At 40.9% G+C, this 18,006-nt stretch overlaps 1 protein-coding gene across 1 annotated transcript; it reads left to right on the top strand.

Moving 5' to 3' along the window:
• The first annotated feature begins 70 nt into the window (after nucleotides 1–70).
• On the top strand, nucleotides 71–10,981 carry gnl1 (G protein nucleolar 1). The gene is made up of 11 exons (XM_088326809.1): nucleotides 71–585; nucleotides 2,927–3,211; nucleotides 3,284–3,435; nucleotides 3,699–3,770; nucleotides 5,123–5,315; nucleotides 5,391–5,489; nucleotides 5,562–5,741; nucleotides 7,034–7,212; nucleotides 7,281–7,467; nucleotides 8,367–8,507; nucleotides 9,239–10,981. Exons 1-11 carry the CDS (start codon nucleotides 513–515, stop codon nucleotides 9,499–9,501), a joined length of 1,824 nt encoding a protein of 607 aa, XP_088182935.1. The 5' UTR covers nucleotides 71–512; the 3' UTR covers nucleotides 9,502–10,981.
• Nucleotides 10,982–18,006: the final 7,025 nt, after the last annotated feature.

Below are 18,006 nucleotides of genomic sequence, written 5' to 3'. Positions count from 1 at the left end.
TACATGTTAACAGCAACTAAACTTCTTGCATATTTCTATCAGTCAAGTAGAGGTTCGTTTTGTATATATGTGTTGTTGATTAACGAACATATTTACGTTTCTGAAAATATGTATTCCAACCAAAAACTCCCAGAGAACTTGAACGCGACATTGTGATGTGTTTACAAAAGTAGATTAAACCAAAAGATCTGACAGATAGGGGGAGTACAATCAGTTACAATTTCAATTTACGTTATATCTGGCAGTTAAAATGTACATTATGAATATCAATACGTACATATTTTAAAAAAATATCAATAATAATCACGCGAAAACAAATTAATCGAATCTCAGCTCACCTTCGGTTTGACAACATCGCATTGGTTCCGTCCCTCATTCTCCGCAGTCAAACATGGCGTCACGGGAAAGTGAAAAGAGTCGCCGAGAAACTTCGCCGCCGTGAAATATTTCCACATACTTGTCTACTTAACGACATCAACAATTGAAAATTATATCCACTCTCCATTATAACCATGCCCCGGAAAAAGCCTTTCAGCAACAAACAAAAGAAGAAGCAGCTGCAAGTCAAACGGGAGAGAAAGCGAGGTAAAAAACACACACCGGTATGAAACGTTAGCTTGTAAGCTTTAGCTGTCAGCTAATTAAAGTTCGATATCCTTTTGGCGACAATTTAAATCTAACATTTTTTATTGTTGGTGTTAAAACGTTGTCGCCTTAAAACGTGGACAAATATTGGCGCCTTTACTTTCTAACATGCGCACCGTTCGCTTTTTAATATATCCTAATTCTTATATCTACAAATGATATTCTTTCAATTTATAAATGTAATTATCCAAGTAAACAGTTTCACTCACTCTTTATGTTGGATGTTGTAAAATTAATCGATATTACAGTGTATGCTATTTAACACATTCCACATTGATTTAGTCTACTTCGAGTTGAGATGTTTTCCTTATTGAAAATAAATACAACAACATATAGTTTCTATTTGTTGCAACGGGCATAGAGCACTTAAGATACTAGTGCATTTAGTTATAAGTGATGTCAAGGATCTAGTTCAATAAATTGCATGTCCAGTGGACCCCGGGATGGGGGGAGGGATTTTGTAAGGTTTATTGTTCTATATTCTTTATCAATTACCCATTATCCGTTATCAGTCAAATCATTATACGCTACAAAGCCAAAGGGCCGAGACATGAATCCGTTATGAGCTGGCCATAGCCTGGCACGGTTGTTTGGCGGCGGATGGAAACCTTTAGTAATTGGTTATTGCGTTCCGAACCCACGGTATCCACAGATAAAAATATTTAAAAAATGTTAATAGTATGTACTGATTATGAGCAAAACACTAGCGTATGATTAAGCAGACACTGAATCCCTAATACCCCCAATAATAAGCGGGTCGGCGCCTTGCATGGCTGCATGGCCGCTATTGGTGTGTGAGTGTGTGTGTGAATGAGTAAGTGTAAGGCACATTGTAAAGCGCTTTGGGAGGTTTTCATTGACTTGAAAAGCACTATATAAATGTAGACCATTTACCATTTAACACTCAGAGGCAGTTTTTCCCAAGGCCATCACCACTCTAAACAAGTGTGCAAAACTAACTATACATAACGACTTATTTGGGAATGTTGTTGCTGATGAAAGTTATTGCATTGCTTTTCATTGCACAATTGTTACAATGCACTATTATTTCATTGTACTATTGAATCATAAATACACCAGTTATGAAAGGTAATGAGGAGCGAATGTTGAAGAGGATCTACAGAGCAGAAGTAAATGGAAGGAGCCCACGAGGAAGGCCGCGATTGACGTGGATGGATAGTGTTTTGAGTGCTCTGCAGGAAAGAGGTCTAAATTTAATGGAAGCTAGAGCTCTTGTTGTTGATAGGAATGAGTGGAGAGGTGTTGTGAAAGGATAGTGAGATGTTTGGACACGTTCTAAGGGATGGGCAGGGCACCCGTATGATGCGGCAGGGGTAAACCAGTGAAAGCTGTCGGGCCCTGCTGTTGAACAGAAGAGTGTGTTGTGTCACCCTGACCCGAGTGACACGGTTGCTTTCTTGTCTCCTATTTCATCTGGAGGGACGAAAGCATGACCAACTTTGGTGCCGAGGTGCTTATCTTGTTTGGGTGTTTGGGCATTTTGGTTGGCCATGGTCAAATTTGTTTTTTTGTTTTTTTGTTTTTTTTTCTACCTTTTTCTTTTCTTGGGTGTTTTTGATATGTGTTTGTTTTGCTGTCGGTCACCTCTCTCGAGGCATATGACCAGGGTAGATAGATAGATAGATAGATGAAAGGCAATGAATGACACATTAAACAACACCCACAAAGCATGGCAAACAAAACAGGAGTTAGATGTAAAAAAAAATCTGCTTTTCATCTAATTAGATTAAAAATACATAATGTTGGTCTGAGCAGCCCTTTGAACTCTTTGTGATTAAGGGCTATACAAATAAACTTGACTTGACTTGACTAGTAAACTTGAGACAGTCTCTAAGCAATACTTTTGGTATGTCGTGACTTGAGCTAATGAAATAGAGTAGCAGGTGGATCCAAGGCAGAGGGGGGATATTATGGCGTATGTTTTGAGTTTTTCCTTGCCCTCTAATAGGTTTCAGATCTGGGGATGTTGTAAATGTGGCCTGTGCAGCTTTTTGAGACTCTCATGAATAAAAGCTATACAAATAACAGAGGCTTGGATTCACGTCGTATAGTGTAGAGAAGACCGTAAAAATGGGGAAAATACATCTTATTACACACCTTAAAGCGAATTTGAAGGCGTGGATGCCAAATCCCAGGGGTCGGTTGTACTCTATTTAGCTTTTCATTAGGATCTGTTTTTGATACGCTATGCATCCCTGTCAGTAAGGATTTAATCATTTAGCCACGAAGACCCACACAAATGATTTTTTTCCCCTCTCAGGTGATACAGGCTCAGGCCCAAGTAGCCGCAATGCCAGCGTAGAGCGAGCAGGAGATCGTCAATCTGACACGTCAGACAGCGAGACCACCGACATCTGCAGGATCAATCAACAACCGTCCGGCCGAGAGAGCAGACATGATCCGAATAGGTTTCGGCTGCACTTTGAAAAAGAGAGCAAAGAAGAAGTGGAGAAGCGGAAGAAGATCGCCCGGGAGAAGATCCTGCTGCCCGTGTCAGACAAACAACTTGAGATTGGCATTGACGACGTCTACCCCCCAGAAAAAGGTTTCTTTTCTTTAAAGTTATTTAAAAATGGCATCACTTAAACGTAATTCATAAAAAAATGTGATTGCTCAGGCCTGGGCTTCCCTCGAAGGCCCCCATGGAACTACAAAATGAGTCGAGCCGATTTGCTGAGACAAGAGGAGAAGTCGTACAAGCAGTACCTTGACGACTTGCATTCCAGAAATCCGCCTGGGTCCCTCAGCCACTTTGAGCACAACCTGGAGGTAAAGCATCAGGACAAAAAAGATTTTGGTTTGCTTTATCAATTTTAGATTGTATTGTGCGTAAAAAGAGCTACCGGTGGGAGCCCTTTGGGCTGGATGCAATAAATGTCAGTTTTTGCCACTAGATGGCAATATTTTCTTTTCTGAAATAATCAATTTTGACTTTGAACAAGAAACAAAGGAAGTTGACTTTAAGTGTGAGCTCATTGATTTTATTTCCCACCCCCCCCCCCTTTTTTTTTTGGTTTGTTTTCTTTTGTTAGACATGGAGGCAGCTGTGGCGAGTGCTAGAGATGTCAGATGCCGTACTGCTCATTGTGGACATTCGACACCCGGTAGGTGGCTTCAAATATATGGATGTGAACAAAAAAATAATAACAATGAAGCATACCGTAGAGAATACGGCCAAAATGTCAACACAGAAGTAAGAAGTTGACTTTCCTGCCACAATATCAGGCCAAATTGCATTTGCTTCTCATTGTTCCTTGGGGATTAAAGGAAGCCCCAGTGCGTTGACAATGACTCAGATGACACCAAAACTAAACTGTAGCATCTAACTTTTGCTGCTGTTCAGTTCAGAAGTATAAATTGAAGACTTTTCTTGATTTGTGGGTAAAAAAAAGTGCAAATACAGCAAACCATTGCTCTAACAAGATTTGTGTTCACAATTTCACTTCCTCACCGATTTGCATCGTGCATTGTGTTCTGCATTCTAATTGCCTAAACAGTCACCTCTCTTATTATTTGAAGGTACATTTGTTATTTGTAAAAGTTAAAAAAAAAAAAAACAATAAAAAAACTTTTATACAGTACTTTTATTTGTTAAACATTGATTAAACTAGTATAATGGTTTGTTCTTTCAGTGTTTAATCGAGTATGTTCTTTTTGGCGCGTGCTAAAATGATGGATTTTTTAAATTATAAATATTTAATAAAGTATCATCAAACCTCCTATTTTGCTCCTACTATAAATTAAATGAATAATGTTGGCAAAAAAAAAATTGATCCAGCTATAAAGGGCATCCGAACTCCATCTATCCATTATCAGCACCGCTTATCCCCATTAGGGTCATGGGGGTGCTGGAGCCCATCCCAGATATCCTCGGGCAGGGGACACCCTTAACTGATTGCCAGCCATTCGTAGTGCACAAAGGGTCAGACATCTCACTCACTCATTCACACCTAGCGACAATTTGGACCGGCCAATTAACCTCACATGCAGGTTTTTGGAATGTGGGAGGAAACCGGAGAGCCCGGAGGAAACCCAGGCAAGCACGGGGAGAACATGCAAACTCCACACAGGAAGGTTTGATCTCATGACTTTAGAAATGTGCTGCACACGCGCTAACCACTGCGCTGCCGTGCTGCCCTGGCATCCGAAATGTTTTCATAAATTACCGCCGTGTTTTGTATTTGGTGCAAATGCGTTATAAAAAAGAGAATCTTGCCGTTTTCCCCTGTGCCCTGCACACTTGAGGAATTTGATGATTGAGCGTCAGAATAATCAAGCATGTATAATACTTGGAGCCGTTTTACTCCAGAAGTGCTCCCGCACACCTGACGCCAACAGCAAAATGCCGATTGCCAGTGTGTTCCACGTGGGTGGTACCATGTGTGCGTGAAGGTTAAGTATTACATTAACCATAATTAATATAATTAAATGCTGACATGCATCGTGCATCTCCCAGGTGCTGCAGTTCCCCCCTGAGGTTTACCGATACATAACTGTGGAGCTGAAGAAGCAAGTCGTCCTGGTGCTGAACAAAGTAGACCTGTGCCCGCCCCCTCTAGTGATCGCGTGGAAACACTACATGACCTCCCAGTTTCCACAGCTACACATCGTCTGCTTCACCTCGCACCGCGGGCAGCCCTACAGCACTCGTAATCACATAAGGAATGAAAAAGTGCCAGATTGGTATACCAGTTAAGAATTTCACACTTTGATCTGAATCTCAGTTCTTCAGAAAAAGCGGATGAGACGAAAAGCGGATTGGAGTTACGCGGGAGGTCCCACAGAGATCCTCAAGGCCTGTCAAGAGATCACAGCAGGAAGAGGTAAGCTAATTTGACTTGTTGAAGTCATACCTTTGTGAGCTGCTTTGAAAACGTGGGGTTGGCTGCACGCAGTTGACCTTTCCAGCTGGGAGCAGAAGATCCAGGCAGACGCTCTCGCCCAACAAGACGAGGAGGCACAGGACAAGAATGCGGAATCTGTGCTGGTGGAGCATCAAAGCGACAGCGCTTTAGAGATGAGCAACCCCATGCAGGAGCTCTACAAGGATGGCGTGCTTACTCTGGGTTGCATCGGTCAGTATTTTCATTCTACAGCATGAATACTACTGGATAAGGATTGGCGATTAAAAACCACAACTGGCTGTAGTCATTAGTCACATTATCCAAACACAGCGATGCCTCGGTTTTTGCGGTTAATGAGGACCGTGAAAAGTGAAGATCTGCAAAGAAACAATGCACCTTTATTAAAAAAAAAAAAAAATCAAAATCGTGAAGGAGTGAGCCAGCGATAACCGAAGGGCGAAGTAGCGAGGAGTATCTGTATCACTGCTAGAGCTTATTTTACCGTAAATTCAGCACTACAGAGCGCACCTGATTAAATGTTGCATGCTCAGATTTTAAGAAGAGACTCAATTTCATCTTTATAAAGCCTCACGTTATTTTAAGCAGGCAAGGCTTAAACAGCCAATAAAATGAACTAATTCACATCATTTTCTCACATTTTAAGCCTGGCGCACACCTGGAGCTAACCAAATTGAGAATTTGGCGTTGACGCCGATGGCAACCTGCCCCTACACTCCTGACGCTATTTCTGTTGCATGGTTTTCCTATGACCCACTAACTTGCTTAAGTCATATGTTTTTCGGATCACCTGACCATTCAAGATAAGGCTTACAAAGAGGAGCACATATTTATTACTGCACCAAAAGAAAACTCAAATGAGGGCTGTGTGGTGTGAAATATTAGCCCTATATTTTGAGGAGACAGCACCAGAGCAATCACACTGTGGAGAATAGTGCTAGATTGCTTAGCTATTGTCATTGCTGGTTGCCGCGGTAATCGACCAAATTGCATTCTTTTGTCATCCTTCTTCGAGGATTAAAGAAATCTTACAATTAGGCTGATATGGAAAGAGAAGTGTAGCTTTTTTGATGGATAACTTCTCCTGTTGTTCAATTCAGATTTATTTGTTGAGGACTTAAGTTGTGGGTGAGTAATCTGAAATACCTGTCTGTCTGTCTCTCTGTCTGTGTCATAATAATGCCACACACACACACACACACACAGCTTTTAGTGATTTTGTACAGAGAAATTTACAATCACGATGTCACAAATATCAAGTTCACTAATCTAAATGGATAGGCTTGGTAATGTTTTGTAGAAATACTTAAAAAAAACTACAATAACCAATTAAACCACCAACTGGTGGTATAATTGTATACATTAGATACAGTATCTCTGTATGCACTGCTTGCTGTCTTCACATGACCACCATGATGTGTTAAAGGAATTAAATTAATGATAAATGGTGACTGTTTTGTCTTGCTTTGCAAACGTAGACAAAACATTCCCTCTTCTTTTTTTAGGCTTCCCCAATGTCGGTAAATCATCCGTAATCAACTCCCTGGTTGGCAGGAAGGTGGTGAGCGTGTCTCGTACCCCAGGCCACACCAAATATTTCCAGACTTACTACCTCACTTCCACCGTCAAACTGTGCGACTGTCCCGGCCTTGTCTTCCCCTCCTACGTTGATAAACAGTTGCAGGTACGAGTCACCAAATAACATCTACCGTGGCAACAGTGGCCTAAAACCTCTATTTTAATTCTCGGTAGATCCTGGCTGGTATCTACCCGGTGTCCCAGCTGCAGGAGCCGTACAGCTCTGTGGGGTATCTGTGCGAGAGGACCCCCTATCTCTCGGTGCTGAAGCTCCAACATCCCAATTTAGAAGAACTCGACACCAAGCAAGCAGAGCAAGTTTCAGAGGAGCCCCCCTGGACCGCTTGGGATGTTTGCGAGGGTTTGTATGTTTTTCCTGTTTTAAGCAGGAAAGATGAATTGGTTTTATGATTCTTCTCAGCTCAATGCTTATAATTGGTTGTACAGTAGACCCCAGGGATACAAAATCAATCCGTTCTGAGGTGGAGTTTGCAAAGTAAATTTGTTGTGTCGAGGGAGATGGAAACCTATTGTAGTTAGCTTATGCGTTCGGAACCCTATGTACCCCAGGTAAAAACATTAAAATAACAAAATAGTATGTAGTAAGTACTACCTAAGTGTACATAATTAAATTGAATCACAAATAAATGTAAGGGCAAAAAAGGTGGATACAGAGGGGCTTCTCAATGGTTAAATGTTTTTGCTTCTTCCTTTAGTATCACTAAGAGTCTTTGACCCATAGCAAATAAATACAGTACAAAATATGGAACAAAAACAGGACTTTTAAAAGATGTAACTCGTCATCGCTATGTTTGACTTCTACATGACTGTGCACGCAAAAAAAAATTGTTGTCTCGTGGGGGAAATGCCTTACACAGGGGCCGAAAAAAGATATTTTTCCTCAAGTGGAAACGGTCATAAGGTGGGGGTCTACTGTATTTCATTTATTTTGATAGAGGCTTCTGTTATTATTTCACTCCAGCTAAGAAAAAGAACATGTTCTGTGAATGCTGAAATGCGAAAAGTAAACAGAAAAAAATCTTAGATGTCTCCAAAGACACCCAGAACATTTACTCTTTGCAAAAGTGGTTATTTTTTGACAAGAGCTGAAATCTTTTTGGCGCGATAACAGGTGAGAGCAGTCTGATGGTTTTCCATGTCCCACGGGTGCTGTTGTCTTTTCTAAGGCATACGTTTTCTTGATGAGTTTCATTTTAGAATGCTAGGCTTCTTTAATTTGATGCTTTTCTTTCCCTCCAGCATGGGCAGAGAGGAGAGGCTACAAGACGGCAAAAGCCGCTCGTAATGATGTCTACCGGGCGGCTAACAGCCTCCTGAGGTTAGCCACTGATGGACGCCTCTGCCTCTGTCTCAGACCGCGTGGCTACAGCTGCATGAAAGGTGAGATCTTTCTTTGCACAAGAAAAAAAGGAAAATTTCACGACCACTACCTGCATTTGCAAATTGAAAACAAGTTTGTGATCTTCATATATTGAAATATGGTTATATTATTGGTTAAATTTTTGCTATCGAAACTGCTACTTGCATAAATAGCATCATTCTGGTACTTTCTTTGGGCAAGTACCTTCTATTTTTGGTTTTAACTACGCTAATCCAAATTACTTAATGAACACAATTGGCAGACTACAATCGTGATACTCGTTCAGTCGGATTCGCAGTGCTGAGAATCATAGGAACGGACGGGTGTGCGTTTGCGTTGTGGAAGGGTGGCATTCTTCTGCGGACAGGTCGAAAATAGCCTCAACACTCGTACCTACTAACATAAAATTGATCAGCCCTTGCAAAAATGCCTTCTGTAAACTCTGTTATAATTCAAAGGCTGCGAGTCCCTCCGTGTGTTTTGCAGATAAACATTGCAGTCTTCTATCTTCATCAAAACGGATACGATAAAATAAAAAAATCAGCTAAGATATTTGTTTGGTGGCAGAGCAATAAATCACAACCGTAAAAAGTTGTCGTTCTATTATTCTTTTGTGGTTATTAGTATTTGTTTCAATTCAAGTGCCTCTTGCCGTCCGTCATGGCTCTCATTCTGCCAGTGAAGGCAACGGGACGTCATGCGCAGAGTATTTATGATTTTTTAAAAATAATCTTTCGTCTTTGACGCTCAGAGCATTGGGAAAACCACACGGACATTCCGGAGATTCTGTCCCTGCAAGGCCGCACGTTGGAGGATGACTCGGAGGGAAAGCGAGACGATGAAGAGGACGGCGAGTCCAGCACGGAACCTGAAGAGGAACAGGACCGGGACGCGGATGACGATGATGATGGAGATGAAGACGTGGATGTCGGACGCCCTGGGACAAAAGAGCATCTCCCGTCCGGATTGGCCGTCAATATGTTTAATGTCCTCCGGGAGAACGAATGTGAGTGAAGGAACGGCGCCTATGTGACGTGGGTTCTTCATTCCCATTCCATCTTATGTGTAGTAAAATTTTCCAATATACCATATCTTCTGCACCATAAGGAGCACCAGATTACAAGCTACACCTCCAAAGTATAGTCTTCTCTGATATATTTTTCATATATGAGGTGCACTGGACTATAAGGCCAATTAAAACTGAAGTAAGAGCTATGGTAGTTATTCTTGTGTAACCATTGAGTATTTTTATACTTACAGTATTTATTAGTGCAATGATTGATCAATTAATAAATGTCACTGACTAAGATCGCAAAACATTGCATGCAACAGGAATCAAACTGGAGTTGGGGCGGTGAGAGTGCTGCAACCTAACCAGTAGACCACTAGTGATACAGATGTCACTTTTCAACACATAAGATTTTAGCTCATTAATTACAAAATGATAAATGAATACAAACACAATGACAGGGTACAGACTAATCATGTGAAGAAACTGAACTTAAGGAAGGCTCATCCACAGAATCAGTAGAGCATGAATTAAGATGTACAGTTCGTTTAGGTAGTAATTTGTAACGGTCTCTCTTTCGGAATTTCAGAGTAATGTGTGGTTGTGATTTTCACAGTCTTTTCTAATTGGCTGTTTTTGTCAGTTTTAAACGTCACGTTTACCAAAAAATATCGTTATCTATTCCCAAAGGTAGGATTATATTATTTACCATCTTCAGTAGAAAAAAAAACAATTATCGCATATCCCTAATTTTTTGTACATTTAATGGAATGCATTTTTGTATTTTACCTATGTTACTGGTGGTATAGTGGTTAGGTTTTGGCAGGCTCAATTCTGCTACCCAGGTTCGATTTCCGTTGCATAGACAGTTTTTTGATTTTCAATGCTGTTTTTCGATTGATCAATCATTGCATAAATACGGTGTTATACCGTAAAACCCTGTGCAGCATCACACGCACGAATTAATGCTGTTTGCCATTTCCAATTATATCCTCACAAATGGCACACTTTCAAATTTGGCCAATTGTGGGGTTTTTAGTACTGCCTTTTAGTCTAGAATATATGTTGTATATTGAAAACAAGGCTGCTATGATAATCATTTCATCAATTAAGCAGGATTGTCTTCTGAGGACATCACAGACTGTGCGCCAAACCACTAGGTGGCGTAAGGTACTGAACAAAATCACCTCCGGGCTTTTTCTCTTCTGTTTTTCCTTATACATATTGTATAAATTATGCAGAATGGTCGCTGAAGCCCAACCAATCAAAAAAAACTGCTTAATTATCGAATATTTGCACACTTATGCCCCGGATATATAACATATTTTTCTATTCCATGCTGTGCCTCAGCTCCCCTTTGCAATGCACAATGCTTTTCATCCTGATGTGGAACAGCGGGTTTGCGTGGGTTGCTATTTTTGTGTGTGAGTTCTCATAACAAATAAAAAAATATGCATCTGCCTGATTCAGGGATGGGCATCAGAATTACGTTTTTTTTTTAAACTTAGCAAAATAAGGTGCACTACGTGGTTGTTTCAACGATTTTTCAATAATTAATTAATTAATTGAGGAATAATTTCAGACCAATATGACTCTTACTGAGTAGTCCGGGCACAACTATCTGTGATGTGTCTTTGGCTAGTACAGCCTGGCGGCGCCTATCTCCCTTCAATACTAAATATTATAGTACTTTTGTGCAATACTGGGGACAGGTCCTGACTATTGTTTGCACATATGCACCAAATAGTAGTTAAGAGTACCCACCCTTTTTAGAGTCCCTGGTGGGTCTGCTAGAGAGCACGCCTCCTGGGGACTCCGTCATACTGCTGGGGGACTTCAACGCACGCGTGGGCAATGGCAGTGAGACCTGGAGGGGCGTGATTGGGAGGAACGGTCCCCTGATCTAAACCCGAGCAGTGTTTCGTTACTGATTCTGTACATGACTTTTTTGGACAGAATTTCTAGACCGAGCCTTGGTGGGCAATAAGTCCGGTTTGGAAGTCTCAGCATTGCATCACTGCTTCTTGCAGATACAGTAATGTGGTGCTGTTGGTTTCTCAAGCCGTAATCTTCAGCTCTTATTGGAGCGGTTTGCAACCAAGTGTGAAGCGGTTAGGATGAAGATCAGTACCTCCAAGCCCGAGACCATGGGTCTCACCCGGAAAAGGGTGGCATGCTCCTTCCGGGATGAGATCCTGCCCCAGGTGGATAAATTTATGTATCTCAGGAGGTAGAGGTAGGGTAACAAGCTTGATCATCCGTGAAGGTGCAGAGCAGCTACTCCTCCGCATTGAGAGGAGACAGTTTTTGGGGCTCGGGCATTTGTTAAGGATGCCTCCTGAACGCTTTCCCCGGGCATGTCCCACCGGCAGGAAGCCCCGGGGATTACCCAGGACACGCTAAGTGTCTAGACTGGCCTGGGAATGCTTAGGGATCCCGTCGGTTGTGCTGGCTAAATTGGCTGGGGAAAGGGAGGCCTTGGCTTCCCTGCTGAGGCTGCTGACCCCGCTACCCGACCCCGTATAAGAGGTAGAAAAGTGATAGATTGATGGATGGATCAACTATTCATTTTTCTTCATGTACTGTATGTTTCAGATCAGGGGATGCCGTAGTGGTGGTCTGTGTAGCCCTTTGATACTTTTTCTAATTAAGGGCTTTAAACATAACTTGACATGAAAATTGTTTTCGTTTTTCAACTAAAGCAACAAAGCACTATTGAGCAAAAAAATAATGGAATCAAGCATTTGGGTAAAATTAATGATATTTCAATGGCAAATGTTTTTTTTTTTAGTTTAATTTTTAGAAAAGGTTAAAGAAAAATAATAACTGTTCATTTCTTATTCTTCAAACATTTTAATACTGTCCTAGGAAGGAAAACAAGTTATAAGGGTAGCAAAATTGAGGAAGAAAAATCTGGCAAAACAAATAAGATAATCCGTTTTTTCAAGGAAAGTTACCATATTTACTAGCGGATAATTTTGTTCACTTCCCTCAAACAATTAAAAAAATATAGCAAAACAGGTACAATTGTATTTGAAATAATCAAAAAATATTTATTTTTAAACTTATATTTTGAGAATCCACTCATACTAAATATGATTATATAAATGTAAAAAATAAATCATCATAGAATTTATTGTCATTGTAACATGTGAAATGCTCAACGATATTAAAAGGTGCCATCCTGATGGTGCAAGAATATTTTCAATAAAATAATGTTAAAATAATATGTTTATTAATATTTTAAAAAGCACTTCAAAATCACTCTTGTGAAACCCTTCTCATTTTTTTGTCATTTTTTTAATGGACTGTTTACATTGTGAACTCCATAAATGCAAAGAAAAAGTAAAAAAAAAAAGAGACATTTTACACATGACAATGACAAAAACAAATCTTTTAATAGGAAATAATAAAACAAATAATTCTTAACACTGAAATTCTTTAACAAATGCAGTAATATGCATTTATCCTAACAATTGTAATTTGTTCTTCTTGCTCCGACCAATCAGACCCGCATCAAGAAATGCTGAGTTAGGCCTTTGTGGCCAATGATATATTGTTTAATGATATACATCCTGCTGATAATGTAGTTTACTGTATTATTTTTATTGTCAAGTCTCCCGGGACCAGAAAATCTTTAATGCTTTACAAAAATTGGATTCAAAGAAGTGAAGCTGAAAGAACATGGAATAATTTTGGAATAACATCAGCATTAAAGTAATAGAAAGCTATGGTGACACGTAGCTAATATGTTCCGAACCCCTGGTAACCTGTATAAGAACGTTGAAATAACAAAATAGTAATTACTATTTAGATGCAATATGCAGCACGGCGGCGCAGTGGTTAGCTCGTGTGCGGCACAGTTCTAAGGTCTTGGGAACCTCCTGTGTGGATTCAAATCCAGCTACCGGATTTCCTGTGCGGAGATTGTATGTTCTCCCCGTGCTTGCGTGGGTTTCCTCCGGGCACTCCGGTTTCCTCCCACATTCCAAAAACATGCATTTCAAGTGGATTGGTCGGTCCAAATTGTCCTTAGGTGTGAATGAGCGAGCGAGTTGTCTGTCCCTGTGTGCCCTGCGATTGGCTGGCAACCAGTTCAGGGTGTCCCCTGCCCACCGCCCGATGATTGCTGGGATGGGCTCCAGCACCCCCGCGACCCTACTGAGGATAAGCGGTGCAGCTAATGAGATGAGATGATTTAAATAACATTATATATATATACAGGACTGTCTCAGAAAATTAGAATATTGTGATAAAGTTCTTTATTTTCTGTAATGCAATTAAAAAAACAAAAATGTCATACATTCTGGATTCATTACACATCAACTGAACTATTTCAAGCCTTTTATTATTTTAATATTGCTGACTTTGGCTTACAGCTGAAAAAAACTCAAAAATCCTATCTCAAAATATTAGAATATCATGAAAAAGTATACAAGTAGGCTATTCAACTAATCACCTGAATCATCTAATTAACTCGAAACACCTTGCGAGGGCTTCCTGAGCCTTAAAAACACTCAGCTTGGTTCAGTAAACTAAATCACAAGTATGGGGAAGACTGCTGATCTGACTGCTGTCCAGAGGACCATCATTGATACCCTCCATCAGGAGGGTAAGACACAAAAAGAAATTTCTCAAAGAGCAGGCTGTTCACAGAGTGCAGTTTCAAAGCATATCCACAAAAAGTCTGTTGGAAGGGAAAAATGTGGCCTGAAACGCTGCACAACCAAGAGAGATGACCGCAGCCTTAACAAAATTGTGAAGAAGAGCCGCTTCCAGAATTTGGGGGAGCTTCAAAGACAGTGGGCTGAAGCTGGAGTCCAGGTATCAAAAGCCACAGTTCACACACGTGTCCGGGAAATGGGCTACAATAGCCGTATTCCCATGGTCAAGCCACTTCTGAATTAAAGACAACGGAAGAAGCGTCTGACTTGGGCTATGGAGAAGAAGCACTGGACAGTTGCAGAGTGGTCCAAAGTCCTCTTTTCAGACGAAAGCAAGTTTTGCATTTTATTTGGAAGTCAAGGCGCCAGAGTCTGGAGAAAGGCTGAAGAGGAGCAAAATCCAAGTTGCTTGAAATCCAGTGTGAAGTTCCCACTGTCAGCAATGGTTTGGAGAGCCATGTCAGCTGCTGGTGTTGGTCCACTGTGTTTCATCAAGTCCAGAGTAAATGCAACTGTGTACCAAGAGATTTTAGAGCACTACATGCTTCCATCTGCTGAAAAGCTCTATGGAGATGAGTATTTCATTTTCCAGCATGATCTGGCACCTGCCCACAGTGCCAAAACCACCAGTAACTGGTGCACTGACCACGGCATCACTGTCCTTGATTGGCCTGCTAATTCCCCTGACCTGAACCCCATTGAGAATTTGTGGGGTATAGTTAAGAAGAAGATGAAAGACACCAGACCTACAAATGCAAATGAGCTGAAGGCAGCTATCGAAGCATCCTGGGCATCAATAACACCTCAGCAATGCCACAGGCTGATTGCCTCCATGCCACGCCGGATTGATGCAGTAATCCGTGCAAAAGGATTCCCAACCAAGTACTGAGTGCATCAATGGACATTTTCAAATGTTTGATTTAGTTTTGCTGTTATAAAATTATTTTCTTACTTGGTCTGAGGAAGTATTCTAATATTTTGAGATAGGATTTTTGAGTTTTTTTCAGCTGTAAGCCAAAATCAGCAATATTCAAATAATAAAAGGCTTGAAATAGTTCAGTTGATGTGTAATGAATCCAGAATGTATGACATTTTTGTTTTTTTAATTGCATTACAGAAAATAAAGAACTTTATCACAATATTCCAATTTTCTGAGACAGTCCTGTATATATATATATATATATATATATATATATATAGGGCAGCACGGCGGCGCAGTGGTTAGCGCTTGTGCGGCACAGTTCATGTCGTGGGAACCTGTCGTGGGTTCAAATCCAGCTCCAGACTTTCTGTGCGGAGTTTGTATGTTCTCCCCGTGCTTGCGTGGGTTTCCTCCGGGCACTCCGGTTTCCTCCCACATTCCAAAGACATGCATTTCAGGTGAATTGGCCGGTCCAAATTGTCCCTAGGTGTGAATGAGCGAATGAGTTGTCTGTCCCTGTGTGCCCTGCGATTGGCTGGCAACCAGTTCAGGGTGTCCCCTGCCCACTGCCCGATGATTGCTGGGATGGGCTCCAGCCCCCCGCGACCCTACTGAGGATAAGCGGTACGGCTAATGAGATGAGATGAGATATATATATATATATATATATATATATATATATACCCTCAAAGAAGTTATTACATTTTAATTTCCTTTGGTGTGACTTGATTGAGCTGGTCGAGTGGAGTAGCAGGTGGATGCGGGAGGGGCGTGGGAGAAAATGCGTACCCTTATACGAGGGTCTCATACTCTACTTTCTCGCCGGCTGACAGAGCTGGGGTCCTGATAAGGGTGTGCCACATCAGCTTTTCCATGAGAAAAGCTCTCATGTAAACATTTCCCTGTGATCAACTATATTTAAAATGGCTACAGGAAAAAGACTTAAGAAACCAAATATGTGAGTAGAAAAATGCAGTGCTTTGATTCAAGTGTGTGAAATATTTAACTTTCTGAACATAATTGGATCTTTTTACATGAACATTAAACCTTCATGTTGAGACAAGACCTTAAACTGCTGTCCCATGAGCCACAATTGACCCTCGAGCCCCCTGTTTGAGCAACCGCCTAACAAAATCTAACCAAATTTCATGCAAGTGACTTGAGGCTAAATTCAGCCAAGATAATTAACATATCAATACTTTGTTGGGTTGTACAGTGTACCCTACACTATACTCGAAGAACATTGAGAATCCAGCATGTGTTCCTAATCAACACCGTCCCTAACTTATGAACCAAACGGCAACCGCCCATGAGCTGTCAATCCCGGCACACGAAGGGCCACGTTCCACAAATCTCCGATGACAAAGCGTGTCGAGTTTCCGAGAGCTTCGTGTTTTTTGGATCGCCGCGTTTCCTAAATGGCGATACTTGAAGTGTTTTAACGACTTGGCGTTGCCATCACCTTGACATTTTCAGGGGGTTCTATTCTTTCATCACCGCGTGAGGCGGATAATCGTCTCGTCCTTGCCCGAGTCAGTCCAGAGCAAACGAAACCGCACTTATAAACTTGTTATTTCTCCCCGCGTGTTCCTTTTAAAAGTCTCAGATAAGTGTTATAAAATGCTAGCCCCGTTCTTTTTTTTGTCCCTTAAATGGATTGCTTTTGCTGGTAAAAAAAGAAAGAAAAAAAGTCCTTGAAGACATCTTTGGGGATTGTTGCGTCTGTCAAAAAAAATAAAAGACTTCCCTGCTTCTCTTTTGAAGTACAGGCCACTCGAGGCTGAGCTTGATTTTTACTCGGATTTCGGGTATCTTGCATGTTTTCCTTGGAAATTTCACATTTTCAAGATAGTGAAGATACTATTGAGCAGGGGTCGGGAAACCTATGGCTCACGAGCAATAAATGGCTCTTTTCATGAGTAAATATGGCTCACGACCCATAAATGGCTCTTTTCATGAGTATATATGGCACATGAGCCATAAATGGCTCTTTTCTTGAGTATATCTGGCTCATGAGCCATATATGGCTCTTTTCATAAGTATATATGGCTGACGAGCCATATATGGCTCTTTTCATGAGTATATATGGCTCGCAAGCCATATATGGCTATTTTCATGAGTATATATGGCTCAAGAGCCATATATGGCTCTTTTCATGAGTATATATGTCTGATAATATTATGAGCCATATATGGCTCTTTTCATGAGTAGATATGGCTCATGAGCTATACATGGCTCTTTTCATGAATATATATGGCTGACGAGCCATGTATGGCTATTTTCATGAGTATATATGGCTCACGAGCCATATATGGCTATTTTCATGAGTATATATGGCTCCAGAGCCATATATGGCTCTTTTCATGAGTAGATATGGCTCACGAGCCATATATGGCTCTTTTCATGAGTACCGTATTTTCCGCACTATAAGGCGCACCGGGTTATAGGGCGCACCCCGAAAAAATAGTTTTTGGTCCTATTTTTGACATACACAAGACGCACCGGATTATAAGGCGCTACAATGGGAACGTCGACAAAACAGTCAGATAGTTCAGTCAAACTTTTTACCCCCTTAACATTCCGAAAGCTTGCAAGGACGCAAATACGTGTCGAGAACACGTGCCGATGAGGTGTCCGTACGATGTCACTCAAATGCATCGTTCCAAATATCATTCGGAATTAAAGTCTTGGGATTCAAGAAATGCCAACCATTCCTTTGTTTCTATTTTCTTTTTCGCTTGCAACTTTACTGTATATATGACAATAAACACTTGGAATTGAGTTTAATTTAAAAATAGACACTCCATTCCATCCATTATGCACCGCTTATCACAGAAACATCGAGTTCAGTCTGAAACAAGATACAGGGATAATATATATAGCCAGAGTAGCTCACCGAAGTCGTTGTGTTCATAATAATGTGC

This window comes from Urocampus carinirostris, chromosome 2 (genome assembly GCF_059441175.1).
Source record: "Urocampus carinirostris isolate Australia breed hairy pipefish chromosome 2, RoL_Ucar_1.0, whole genome shotgun sequence".
NCBI lineage: Eukaryota > Metazoa > Chordata > Actinopteri > Syngnathiformes > Syngnathidae > Urocampus > Urocampus carinirostris.
This window is presented reverse-complemented; position numbering and strand designations above follow the sequence as displayed.